Genomic DNA, 12,950 nt, shown 5'->3' with positions numbered 1-12,950 from the left:
GCCCGTTGCCATGGAGATTACAATAGGCTCGGAGATAGGATGCCGGGGAGGAAAAGCATCACTTGACGCGGCGACCGGATCCCCTTTCAGTTCTGCAGCTGGGAGGGGAAGTGGAGGAGGAGGAGCCGAGCATCCCATGGGGGATTCTCTGGGCTTCTAGAACGCTACAGGCCGGCTCCGTCCCCCGCCGGGGACTTGCTAATAAGTTAGCGGGCAAAGGAGGATGTTGAATTAGGAGCCCGCTCCCTCTTGCTCCTTCTCGGAGCTTCCGGACGGCCTGGAGCAGGCTGTTCACCCGCTTAGCTTGGCTGCGGTCCGGCTCGCTCTGGACCCCTCCTCATCCAATTGAAAGCGCGCTCTCCGCAGCCTCTGCCCGGGTCTCTTAAGAGCCGCGGCCTTTTCGAAGGGCTTCTGGGCTCCTTCCGAGCATGGGCCTCTGGCCTTCTGGCCGCCCTCTCTCCCTCTCCTCCTCATCTCCTGTCCAGGCTCGCGGTCCAGCCCCGTCCCCTGTGTGCGGGGCCTCCAGGGCTCTGCTCAGGCCTCCTTTCCCTCAGAAGTGCAGCCGCGTTCTCAAATTCTAATGTCCAAAACCAAGTGTTAGAGAGAGAGAGAGAGAGGAGAAAAAGAGGAGAAAAAGAGAGAAAAATGCTCCCTAGATAGGGATTGTTGGTATTTTGGTATTTCCAAGAAAGGCACCACTGCCTTCTGGCTACTCCAGCTGGGCTCCTCCCTCTCACCTTTTGCGGCTAATCAGGTGCATCTCCTGTACCTGGCGCCCACTCTGCACTCCCACAGTCACTGCCCTGGCCCAGACTCCGCTAATCTCTTCCACCCGTTGGAGGCCTCGCCTTGGGCCTCTCCCCTGTCTCGCTGTCAAGTCAATTATTTCGAAAGTTTGAGCCTGGACATCACTCTCGTGCTCAGGAAGCTTCAATGACCTCCTCTTACCTCTGGGATAAAATAGAAGCGAGTTCCCGAGTTTCCCAAGCGAGTTGCAGTCTGTCTCTGGCCTGACTTCACACTATAGATTCTGTCTCTGCCTCTGTCACACTGTCTCCCCCCCCTCTCTCCTTCCCTCCGTCTTTCTCTCCCTGTTTCTGTTTCTTTCTGTCTCTGAATCCCCCCCTTTTCTCTCCCCCTCCTGCTCCTCTCTCCATCTTCCCTTCTCTGTGTCCCTCTGTGTGGGGAGGGGAGGTGGGGGCGGGGGGGTTCTCTGCCTCTCTACATGGTCTGGTCCAACTTGCTGCATCCACTATGTGATGTGCCCCGGGCTGCCCTGAGACCTTTCCTTTCTTCCCTCTCTGCCTCTTCCAATCCCTAGCTCCATTTAGGGCTCAGTTCGAATGCTACCTCCTTAGGGAGGTGACATAGAACAAAGTCAGAGGACCTGGGCTCAAATCTCTCCTTGGACACTTGCTACATATCTGTGGTGTTGACCAAGCCTCTCCCCTCCCAAACGAGACACAGCTTTATATCGTTTCCATTTCTTGGGCATGGAATTGTGTCCTTGTGAAATGGCAGCCCCTGGAAGGCAGGGACCTTTTTTATTTGTGCTTTTTCTCCCCAGGCTGTGACTGACCCTGGGCTCAGGAAGACCTGGCTTCAAATGTTACCTCTTGCAGTTACTATTGTCCAGGCTCAAACTTTCGAAATAATTGACTTGACAGTGAGACAGGGGAGAGGCCCAAGGCGAGGCCTCCAACGGGTGGAAGAGATTAGCGGAGTCTGGGCCAGGGCAGTGACTGTGGGAGTGCAGAGTGGGCGCCAGGTACAGGAGATGCACCTGATTAGCCGCAAAAGGTGAGGGGGAGGAGCCCAGCTGGAGTAGCCAGAAGCTAGTGACCCTGAGCAAGTCATCTGATCTCTGTGCTCTAAACCTATGATAAACAGCAGAGAAGGTGTTGATTTGCACCCATGAAGGGAGGTCTTTGGCGGGAGTTCTCAACACCTATAAAATCACAGGGCCAGCCCAAAGTGTGCATGTTTGACTTAACAGTCAATAAATATTTGAAAAGTGCAGGACAATAAAGTGGGCTCTTCTGCCTTGTAAAGCAGAACAGCAGAGCTGCCATTTTGGTGCCCTGGGGAACCTGCTTCCCTTCATCATGCAAAGCCCGGTGCTGGGTATCAGACATTAATTAATTTTTGCCCCTCAGAACAATTCTGGGAGATAAGTACTGTCATTTGTCTCATTTTACAGATAGGAAAACCAAGACAGACAGACATGAAGTCACTTGCCAAGGGAAGACGAGCTAATGAGCATCTGAGGCTGGATTTGAATTCGGTTCTTCCTGACTCCAGGCTTGGTACCAGTTGCCTCCACAGAGACAAAAACAGTCCCAGCCCTCATAGAGCTTGTCCTCCACTGGAATTCAAATAATGAAATATTTGTAGTTAGCTGATTATTGCAAAAAAAAATTTGCCAGAGCAACTTCTAGTGAAAAATCCTTCAGGTTTGCAAGTGCATGTTTTAGCAGGAAGACTGGCTTTTAAGGCTCTCATCCCCTACTGATTTTTTTTTCTTAACATGGAAACTGACCTGCAGGTTATAGGGATTTTCCTACTTCAAGGATTCTCCATGACAGTGAGATCCCAGATTCTGCCCCAGATCCTGTGTCCCTAACACAGAAATTAGATCATGACCCTCGAAACTAACTGACTGTCCTGTTTTAGGTTCCACAAGATGCGAAACACAAGCTTGTTTATGTGGCGAAGATGGAGGCAAGCGTTGGAGCGGATAATTACCAGAACTGCTTGGTATTTGGACAGCTCCCCACTGCCGCTCTTGAGCATGTGAAGGCTTTCATGGACCAGGTACTCCCCGGAACTTCCCTAAGATTGTTGCCTTTCAGAAGTTGTTACTCCTCACGAGTTCCGACTTATTTTAAAAACAAAAATGAAACGGCCCAAACTCGGAAAAGAAAACAAGGGAGAAGTCGGCATTTGCTTGAGCCTGGAGAATGACTGGTTAGAATGACCGGGCTGTTTTCCATAGTGCAGAATGGCTTTGTCTGTGATCTAATTACTCACTGGACCCTAATGCATGATAGATGCAGGCTCATGGAATGTTGAATGGTGCTGAACAAAGTCTTGGCAACCCCCGGTCTGCCTCTTATTTTACAAGTCTAGTGCGTGGCAGTGTGTGGCATTAGGATGTTGGATAAGGGATCTGTCCTTACCTCGGGTACAGATTTTGAATTTTATATTTATGAGGATCAACGTGCCCTTTGGTACAGGGTAGTTTATCCCTCTGGAGGTCAGTCAGGTGTCTCCCTGTGAGGAAAGGTTACTCTTGTTATATGTTGTGATGTTAGGGGTGGAAATATGACTGATACTTTTTATGTCTCCAATGGGGGCTCGGCTGGTATAAGGCTGGTGGTGGGGATAAGGAAGTGTATTCATGGATGGAGCTTCTGGAGATGAAAAAGTCCATCCTGGGGCAAAGTTCCTTGCCCTGGTTTTAGTTCTAGTTGGGGGTGGGGGTGAGGAAGAATGTCCCAGGAATAGTTGGGCCCAAATCCCTGCTCTTTCGAACAGCACTGGCTGACTCTTAGGGCTCAGAATGTTGCCCACCCAAACTCTTCATTCTACAGGTGAGAAAATGGGGCTGTGGGAAGCTTTAGTGATTTGACCAAGATCATCATTAAGCAGAAGCAGAGCTGGAACTAATAATAACCGTGGCTCCCTATTCCCCAGGCCTGTTTCCCTTATGTCACTTTGGTTTTCCTTTGCCTACCCCTGAGGAATGTGCCCCAGTGACCCCTAGGGAAGTGACCCTGGGGCAGAGAGTGGTAGGGGCCAAGCTTATAATGGCAGAGTAAAAGAATGTTGGATTTGGAGGCCCAGACTTGCTATATGTGGCCTCGGGCAAGGCCCATCTCCTCCCTGGGTATCAGTTTACTCAGTTGTAAAATTAAGGAGTGATGGCTTCTGACTTCAGAGCCTGATGTAGATTATAGTCCCTTCAAGCTGTAAAGTCTCTGCAAAGACTATTGGAAAGTGAGAGGGGAGGAGGAGTTACTTCTCTTCCTTCACTCTTTTTTCCTTTCTCTTTTCCTCTCCCCCCTTATCCTCTCCCATTTTCTCCTCATTTTCCTGTTTCCTTTCTCTAGTACAGATTTTAGTTAGAACAGGAATTCCAAAAGCAGGATTCAAAGCAGGCACAATTGCAAAGGAGAAAAGTAGGTCTTTGGAAATGTCTTTTTAATACTCTCCCATCTAAAATCTTAGAAGCCCTGAAACTCAGAATTTTGAGGAATATTCAGGCCTTAACCAGGAATTCCTTCTTTAAAAAAAAAAGAAAAGAAAAAAGAAAAAACAATTTGGTTTTTGTTTTATGTTACTTTTTGTATGTTCAACTTAAAAAATAATAGCTAAAATGTTCAGTTCCGAATATCATAGAAAAGAAAAAAGGGGATTTCACGTCTCTGATATGTACAACTGGCTTTTCTTCTAAGTATGTCACAAGTTCACACTGGAAATTTCAAAGCTGTTTGCTTGTCTGTTTTTCCTTCTGACTTTTCTCTTCTACACATTTAAAAAAAAGTACTTCAGTGATCCTTTTTTTTAAAAAAATGTCATCTCATTCCTTCTTGCCTTCTCACTCCCAACCCAACAGAGGGAGGAAAAAATAAAAAAACAAAACTTTTGTAATAAATAAGAATAGCCAAATAAAACTAATTTTTACTCTGTATCCAAAAGTGTCTATCTCTTACACTCTGGGCTTCTCATTTCCAGCCAAAAAGTTTGTCCTCTGGAAATTGGGTTGATCATTGCATTGATAAGAATCCTTGAGTCCTTGGCGGTTGTTATTCCTTAGAATGTTGCTATTGTATTAATTATTCTGATTTTGCTCATTCTACTCTGTATAAGTTCAGAGGGGACTTTCAGCTCTCAGAATCCTCTAGTCCTTTGCAGTTGTTTTTCCTTAGAGTGTTGCTGTTGTATTAATGATTCTGGTTTTACTCATTCTACTCTGTATCAGGTCAGAGGAAACTTTCATGTTTCTCAAAATCCTCCAGTCCTTTGCAGTTGTTTTTCCTTAGAATGTTGCTATGGTATTAATTATTCTGGTTTTGCTCGTTCCACTCTGTATCAGTTCAGAGGAGGCTTTCAGGTTTCTCAGAATCCTCTAATCCCTTTGCAGTTGTTTTTCCTTAGAATGTTGCTATAGTATTTATTATTCTGGTTTTGCTCATTCCGCTCTGTATCAGTTTAGAGGGAATTTTCATATTTCTCAGAATCCTTGAGTTCTTTGCAGTTGTTGTTCCTTAGAGTGTTGATATTCTATTAATTATTCTGGTTTTACTCATTCTACTCTGTATTATCAATAGGGGGCTTTCAAGTTTCTCTGAAACTATCCATTTCATTGTTCTTTTCAATAATATTCCATTGCATTCATGTGTTGTAATTTATTTAGTCCTTCTCCAATAGATGGGTGCTCCCTTAGTTTCCAGTTTTTTGCTACTATGAACAGAACTACAATATTTTTTGTCTGTATGTGCATTTTCTCTTTGATCTCTAATCTTTGCAATCAGAGTATATACAATTTAGTTGATTTTGGAAGTCATAATTTCAAATAGCTTTCCAGAAAGGAAACAATTTCACCAACAGTGAATTAAGGTAATTGTTTTCCCAGTCCCGCCAAAATTTTTCTTGCTTTGTTATCTTTGCCAATCTGATAACTACAAGGTAAAATCCCCCAATTTGCACGTTTCTAATTAATAGATTTGGAACTTTTTTTGATATTTGTGGGTAGATCGTAACATGATTTTCCTTTGAAATCTATATGTTTGTATACTTTAGCCATTTATCTTTTGGCTAATGACTCTTTTTCTTATAAATTTGAACCTTTTCCTTATGTATCTTATTAAGGGTTTGCTTTTATTTGATGCTTGTTATAGCCATAGCAGCATCGCAGAATTTGAGGTTGAGATGACATTTGGGTCACTGTGTCAAGCTAGTCATGCGGCAAGAAGGCAGCATGACACATGGACTGCTCTGGGGCTGCCCAGATGTCTCTGATTGAGCAGACTCCTCAGACTCCCCCCTTTCCCCCGCCCCAGCCGATTGGTCAGAACGGTCATCAGACTTTTTATAGATTTTCAAGAGAACAAAACAGAAATTGCAGAGGCTGAAAAGAATCGACACGAAGCAGGGTTATGTTTACTTGGCTCTATTAACGGGCAAATCTAGGCTTGGGTGAAGCTCCCCGTCCACAAGAGCTGGCTGACTCTGTGGAACATGGGCTGCCTGGGGAGAAAAACACGTGAGGTTGTGCTCCAGCCACAGACAAAGCTGTTGGTGCAGAAAGAATTCTGCCCATCCTGGAAGATCCAGCTCCATGACTTTGGGGCTCCTCCTGGTTCTGGGATTCTGAGGTGGTGGGTGGGAAGATGCCTTCCAGAGAGATGCTACCAAGTGTCCCTTTGGGCACCTGCCTTGTTTGTGAGTGGTGCTGTGGGCACAAATGGTCCAAGCCTTGCCTGCTGCAGAGAAGGGAGAGTGAGCTTCTCAAGGACAGAACCTGCGCCCGTTTGGTGTTTCTTTGTGTATAGCTCCTTATGCAGGCCTAAACCTCGTCTGGGTAGCCACTCACTGGGGATCCTGGAGATGCTGTGGAGGCTTTAATGTGTTCTTTCTAATGTTAGTGATTGTGCTGGGAGCAGTGTTCCAGATTGCATGGTGAACTCTAGTGGATGCTGAACATAATTAGTCATTTTGCTACTGGTGACAAAGTTGAGAAAACTTGTCAAGGTCACAAAAATAGCCCCCGGGACCAACTTTTAAAAGCTAAGTTGGTGGGACACTGATACATTGTTGGTGGAGCTGTGAACGAATCCAACCATTCTGGAGAGCAATCTGGAATTATGCCCAAAAAGTTATCAAACTGTGCCTACCCTTTGACCCAGCAGTGTTTCTACTGGGCTTATACCCCAAAGAGATACTAAAGAAAGGGACCTGTATGTGCCAAAATGTTTGTGGCAGCCCTGTTTGTAGTGGCTAGAAGCTGGAAACTGAGCGGATGCCCATCAATTGGAGAATGGTTGGGTAAATTGTGGTATATGAATGTTATGGAATATTATTGTTCTGTAAGAAATGACCAGCAAGATGAATACAGAGAAGCTTGGAGAGAATTACATGAACTGATGCTCAGTGAAATGAGCAGAACCAAGAGATCATTATATACGTCAACAATGATACTGTATGAAGATTTAATTTGATGGAAGCGGATTTCTTTGACAAAGAGACCTAATTCAGTTTCAATTGATTAATGATGGACAGAAGCAGCTACACCCAAAGGAAAAAAAAAACACTGGGAAATGAATGTAAACTGTTTGCATTTTTGTTTTTCTTCCCGGGTTACTTCTACCTTCTGAATCCAATTCTCCCTGTGCAACAAGAAAACTGTTTGGATCTGCACACATACATTGTATCTAGGATATACTAGAACATATTCAACATATATAGGACTGCTTGCCATCTAGGGGAGGGGGTGGAGGGTGGGAGGGAAAAATCGGAACAGAAGTGAGTGCAAGGGATAATGTTAAAAAAAATTACCCAGGCATGGATTCTGTCAATAAAAAGTTACTATAATAAAAAAAATAAAAGCTAAGTTGGGGTGGGGAGGCCTGGGCACAAGGTTCTGTCTGTGGGAGGTGCAACTCACAGAAGTGGGCCCTAGAAGGAAGAAATCTTGGATAAAGGGATGGCAGTTTCTGTCTTTGCTTCCTCAGCATCCAGAATAGTGCCTGGCCCTTGGTAGGCCCCCAGTAAAGAACTGTTGATTGACAAGTTTGGGGGGAACCGAGCAATATAGACTGGGGTACATAAGAGCCCCTCTAGCCATGGACACCAAGGAAGGAAGCTTACTTCCTGATGCTTCTTCTATTAACTAATTATTCTTGCCATCTAACTGTTAGAAAGGCAGTGAAACTCGGGGGTTAGAGCTGATTTTAGCATCAGGAAAGCCTTGAGGAGGGCTCCAGTCCTGGTTGTGTGACCGTGGGCAGTACCAGTGCTCCTGTGCTCCAGACAACACTCTAGGGCCAGCAGCTCAGTTCTGCATCCATAAAGGGCATTTCTCAAGGAGAACTCCCCATGCAGATGAAATCACTGGTCTGGGCAAAATAAAAAACAGCCTAGATACTAAACTCAGTTGTAGCTGTGGGTAAATCCTGCAAGTGCCCACTAGCTTTTGGTTCTCTGGGACAACGGCCCGGTTTCCTGCCTGTATTCCAGCAGTGTGTTGGAGCCACTGGAAATGGGCAAAGGCTACGAATCGGGGCTTGATTCTGGGTATGTCTGGTTTTTTTACTAGGCTTAAGAAAGTGAAAAAAACTGAAATTCTAGAAATGGACCAAAGAAGACAGGATGGTCCTGAATTATTGGAACAAAGGCTGTTGTGTGTGGATGTGACCAGGAAAATAGAAGAAATTGAGGGTAAAGACTCTTAGAGCTTGAGTCATATAGGAGCTCCAAGTCATTTTAGGTTCATAGATATACCCAGAAGGCACCTCAGAGATCACCCTCTTGTTTGATAGTTGAGGAAGACAAGGAAGGGAAAAGAAATGTCCAATATCTCCCAGGTAGAAAGGGTTCAAGGGTCCTTCTTTCATTTTTTCAGTTGAAGAAACTGAGGACCCAGAAAGGTTAATGAGAATGAGAAGAGGCTAATGCTATAAGAAAATGGGGAGTAAGCATTGCCAAGATGGTGGATCCCGTCCTATTACTCCAAGCACAGCTTTGGTCCTGGGATGCCGACACTTCCTCCAAAATGTGTCAAATGATGAAATAATATCCCAGTTATACATGTGTGGTGTATGTGGCAGAGGAGGAGGGTTTGGGGTGTTTGTGGTGTTAAGGACCAGGCCTAGGTGAAGGAGCAGGTCAGTTCTCTGAGAGCCTCCACAGCTGTGGATCATAATATTTGAGGGAGTTGCAGGGCAGCCTTTGCTGACACAGGTGCTGGTTGACTGGGAATGAAATAAATTGGAGGCAGAGGGAAGAGGAGGGAGGTCAGACAACGCAGTGACCTCTCAGTCTCCTTGTATCATCATCATCATCCTCTCACATGAAGAAATCCATTCCACTGAGTTAGATCTCCAGTGCCACTGGTAGGTGGCTCCTGTATCACAATATGTGGGAGTGTGGTACGGTGGCATGTGTACACGTGGTAGGGGTGTGTGTGTATTCTAACAAAAACAATTGATTTCTTCAATTCTAGTCTCCTTTTTTCATCTCTTCTCTACATCCTCATCCAGTTTTGCTGTTAGACAGTTTTAATTTCTTCATCTGAGAACTGCTCGTTCGCATCCTCTGACCATTTATCAATTGGCAAATGATTTGTATTCTCATAAATTTGACTCAATTCTCTATATATTTGAGAAACGAGACCTTTACCAGAGACATTTGCTTTCTGCTTTCCTTCTGGCTTCATTGATCTTGTTTGGGCAAAACCTTAGCCAGTTTCAGATAGTTTTTGTTATTGCCATTTTGTATATCATTTGAGATCTGGTACTTTTAGACTACCTTCATTTGTATTTTTTTTCATTAGTTCCCTTGATATTCTTGATCTTTTGTTCTTTCAGATGAATTTTTTTTTGTTTTTCTAGCTTTATAAAATAGTTTTGGTAGTTTGATAAGTATGACACTGAAGGAATAAATTAGTTCAGGCAGAATTGTCATTTGTATTATATTAGTTCTGCCTTTCCATGAGCAATTGATAATTTTTTTCATTTGTTTAGATCTGACTTTATTTGTATAAAAAAGTGTTTTATAATTGTGTTCATATAGTTTATCTTGGCAGGTAGACTCAAAGTATTTTATATTGACTACTTTTATTTTTAGTGGGATTTCTCAATTTCTTGCTATGGGCTTTGTTGATAATATATACAAATGCCTAATGATTTATGTGGTTTTATTTTCTATCCTGCAGCTTTCCTAAAATTGCTAATTGTTCAATTCATTTTAGAGGATTCTATAAGTAAAAAAAAATTGTCATTATGTAGAATGATAGTGTTTCCTCATTACATATTCTAATTCCTTCTATTTCTTTTTCTTATTGCTATATCTAACATTTTAGTGAGATATTGAATAATAGTGGTGATAATGGACATCCTTGCTTCATTCCTGATCTTATTGGGAAGGCTTCTGGTTTGTCCCTATTACATATAATGCTTGCTAATGGTTTTAGGTAAATACTACTTATCATTTTAAGAAAATCTCTCTTTATTTCTATGCTCACTAGTGTTAATTGGAATGGATACTGTACTGTTTCAAAAACTTTTTCAGTGTCTATTGAGATAATCATTTCTGTTGGTTTTGTTATTGATTTGATTAATTATACTGGTAGTTTTCCTGATATTGAACTAGTCCTATATTCCTAATACAAATCCCACCTGGTTAGTGTATGATCCTTATGAAATACTGCTGTGATATACTAACTAGTAATATTTAATTGCCTTAATATTCATTAGAGAAATTGGTCTATAGTTTTTCTTTTTCTGTTTTAGCTCTTCCTGGTTTGGGCATCAGCACCATATTTATGTCAGAAAGAGCATTTGTAGAATTCCTTCTTCACCTATTTTTTTCCAAATAGTTTATATGGCATTTGAACTGTTTTTCTTCAAATGGTCTTATATAATTCACTTTTCAATGTTTTTTCTTAGGGAGTGATAATTTGGTTAATTTCTTCTTCTAAGATGAAGTTATTTAAATATTCGATTTCCTCTTCTATTAATCAGTTATTTAAGTATTATGTTTCCTCTTCTGTTAATCTGGGCAATTTATATTTTTGTAATTACTCATCTATTTTGCTTAAACTCTAATTTACTGGCACATAATTGGGCAAATATTTACTAATGGTTGCTTTAATTTTGTTTTCATTGATAGTGAATTCACACTTTTCATTTTTGATACTGAATTTTTAGTTTTCTTATTTCTTTATTTAAAGCAAATTAACCAATGCCTATATTATCTTATTGTATTTTTCCCCTACAAAACAAGCTTCCGATGTGTTTATTAGCTCAATAGTTTGGTTTTTAGTTTTTCCAATTTAGTGCTCCAAGATTTTTAATGTGTTCTTTTTCCAGTTTAGTTACATGCTGAATTCATTGATCTTTCCCCCCCCCTATTTTATTGACGTAACATTATTTCTCCTAGATTCCCAATTCTTCTGATTTACAATTCCTATTCTTAATTCTTGGTCTCACCTCACTCACTCAACGATATGTGTTGGCTCCACAGCTGTTTAAAGACATGAAAAGGACATTTTCCAAAAAAAAAGCTCCCTCATTAGGGCAGAGATTCAGGGGATGTGGATCTTGATCATGATAAGCACCCTTACTTATACATCTGAGTCACTAATGTAGACCCACAGGACTGTAGGGTGGTAGAACCACAGTGAGCTTACCTACCTATGACTGATAAACTACCTGTCTTGGGGTCCTTAGGTATTTATATTCTTTCCCGGTGCTTCCTCACCTGTGACCCCTCACACACATCTAGAATACTCCAAAGATTGCATGTTGCTGATAGTCTAGACAGAGTAAATCAAACTTGGTAAATGGTTAAGAAATACAACTACTACAGAGCACATTTTTGTTTCAATTTAAGTTTTAAAAAATATTCCCTCACTTGATCCTCACAACCCCAGAAGAAAGGTATCATTATTTTCTCCATTTTACAGATAAGGACACTGAGGCAGATAGAACTTAAATGACTTACTTGAGGTCTCTCAGCAAGTGAGTTTCTGAGGTAGGATTTTAATTCAGGTCTTTTGGATTCATAAGTCCAGTACTCTATCCTCCCCCCTGCCCTTTTCCCCCCATTACCCAGGGTCGTCAAACAACTTATGGAGGAGGTGTGTATCAGGAGCCAGAGTTGCAAAGGAGAAAAAGTCCTAAGCTGGGAGATTTGGATTTGAATCCTGGCAACACTGGGCACAGTACAGTATCTTCTTGTCCTTCATTTTCTTAATTTATAAAAATTAAAGCGTTGGGTGAAATTAATTAGCTTGTCTGCTTTGTGTTTGGGGAATGCTGGCATTGTTCCTCTAAGAATACTTTGCATCTCCTTAAAGAGAGGTGTCCTGGAGGCTTTTAGCTTCTCTATCTTCTGTAGATGGGTTTGGTCCTTCCCACTAGAACTGGAGTGATTCACTTCCCAGTGTCCCAGACCCTTTGGTAGTTTATTCTCCTTAGACTCCTTGGCATCCCTCATCACAAATGGTCCATTGCCCAGTCTGGGCAGTTCTGCTTTCCCAGCATCCTTTCACACGGTTTTTTTTTTTTTTTCACTTCTCTCCTTGCTTATTTTATTACCTCTAGTAATGGTCTCCCTGCCTCAAGTCTTTCCCTACTTCAAATGTAAATTCTCCGGTTCAGCTTTCAAAGACCTAAGCAATCTGGCCCTAAATCTCTGCCCAGCTTGGTTGACCACGGTTCTCCTGCGTGCTGCAGTCCCACCTGCCTGCCTGTTCTCCGAACCTAAAGCAACTTGTGGGAGACAGGAAAGAGCAGATCTGAGCTGCTGGAGAGTATTCTCATGACCTGATTGCTGTAATAGCCAAGTGACGAGTCTGGCCTGAGTTTGAATTCTGCTCAGACCCTTGTTAGCTGTGCTACTGGGCACAGTGGCCATTTCTGGGCTCACTTTGGAAGCAAACCTTGAATGATTTCTGAAATCCCTTTCTGCTACTAAATATATCATCTCTGTGATTTCTGTCCTGGAATTTATTCCTTATTTGCATGGTATGAATTAGGTGAAATTTGAATCCAGATCTTCCTAACATCACAGGCAACTCGCGAAGACTCTTAAATTTGCTGAAGAATGGCTGGTTTTCATTGGTAAAGAGAGTTTTATCACTGTAACTTTCCTGTACTACTGAACCATAGATTTGGACTACTATAGTGTTTCCCAAGTAGAATATAAGCTCCTAGGGATAATAA

At 42.5% G+C, this 12,950-nt stretch overlaps 1 protein-coding gene across 1 annotated transcript in view; it reads left to right on the top strand.

The window, feature by feature from the left end:
- The first annotated feature begins 2,578 nt into the window (after positions 1-2,578).
- Positions 2,579-12,950, top strand: part of DNAH11 (dynein axonemal heavy chain 11) — a 257,321-nt gene continuing 246,949 nt past the window's right edge. The window contains exons 1-2 of the mRNA XM_031940270.1: positions 2,579-2,584; positions 2,674-2,814. Coding sequence (XP_031796130.1) covers positions 2,579-2,584; positions 2,674-2,814 — 147 coding nt within the window. The remainder of the gene's footprint in view (positions 2,585-2,673; positions 2,815-12,950) is intronic.

Source organism: Sarcophilus harrisii, chromosome 5 (genome assembly GCF_902635505.1).
Source record: "Sarcophilus harrisii chromosome 5, mSarHar1.11, whole genome shotgun sequence".
Lineage (NCBI taxonomy): Eukaryota > Metazoa > Chordata > Mammalia > Dasyuromorphia > Dasyuridae > Sarcophilus > Sarcophilus harrisii.
The sequence above is the reverse complement of the archived record's forward strand: the minus strand, read 5'-3'. Positions and strand labels throughout refer to the sequence as shown.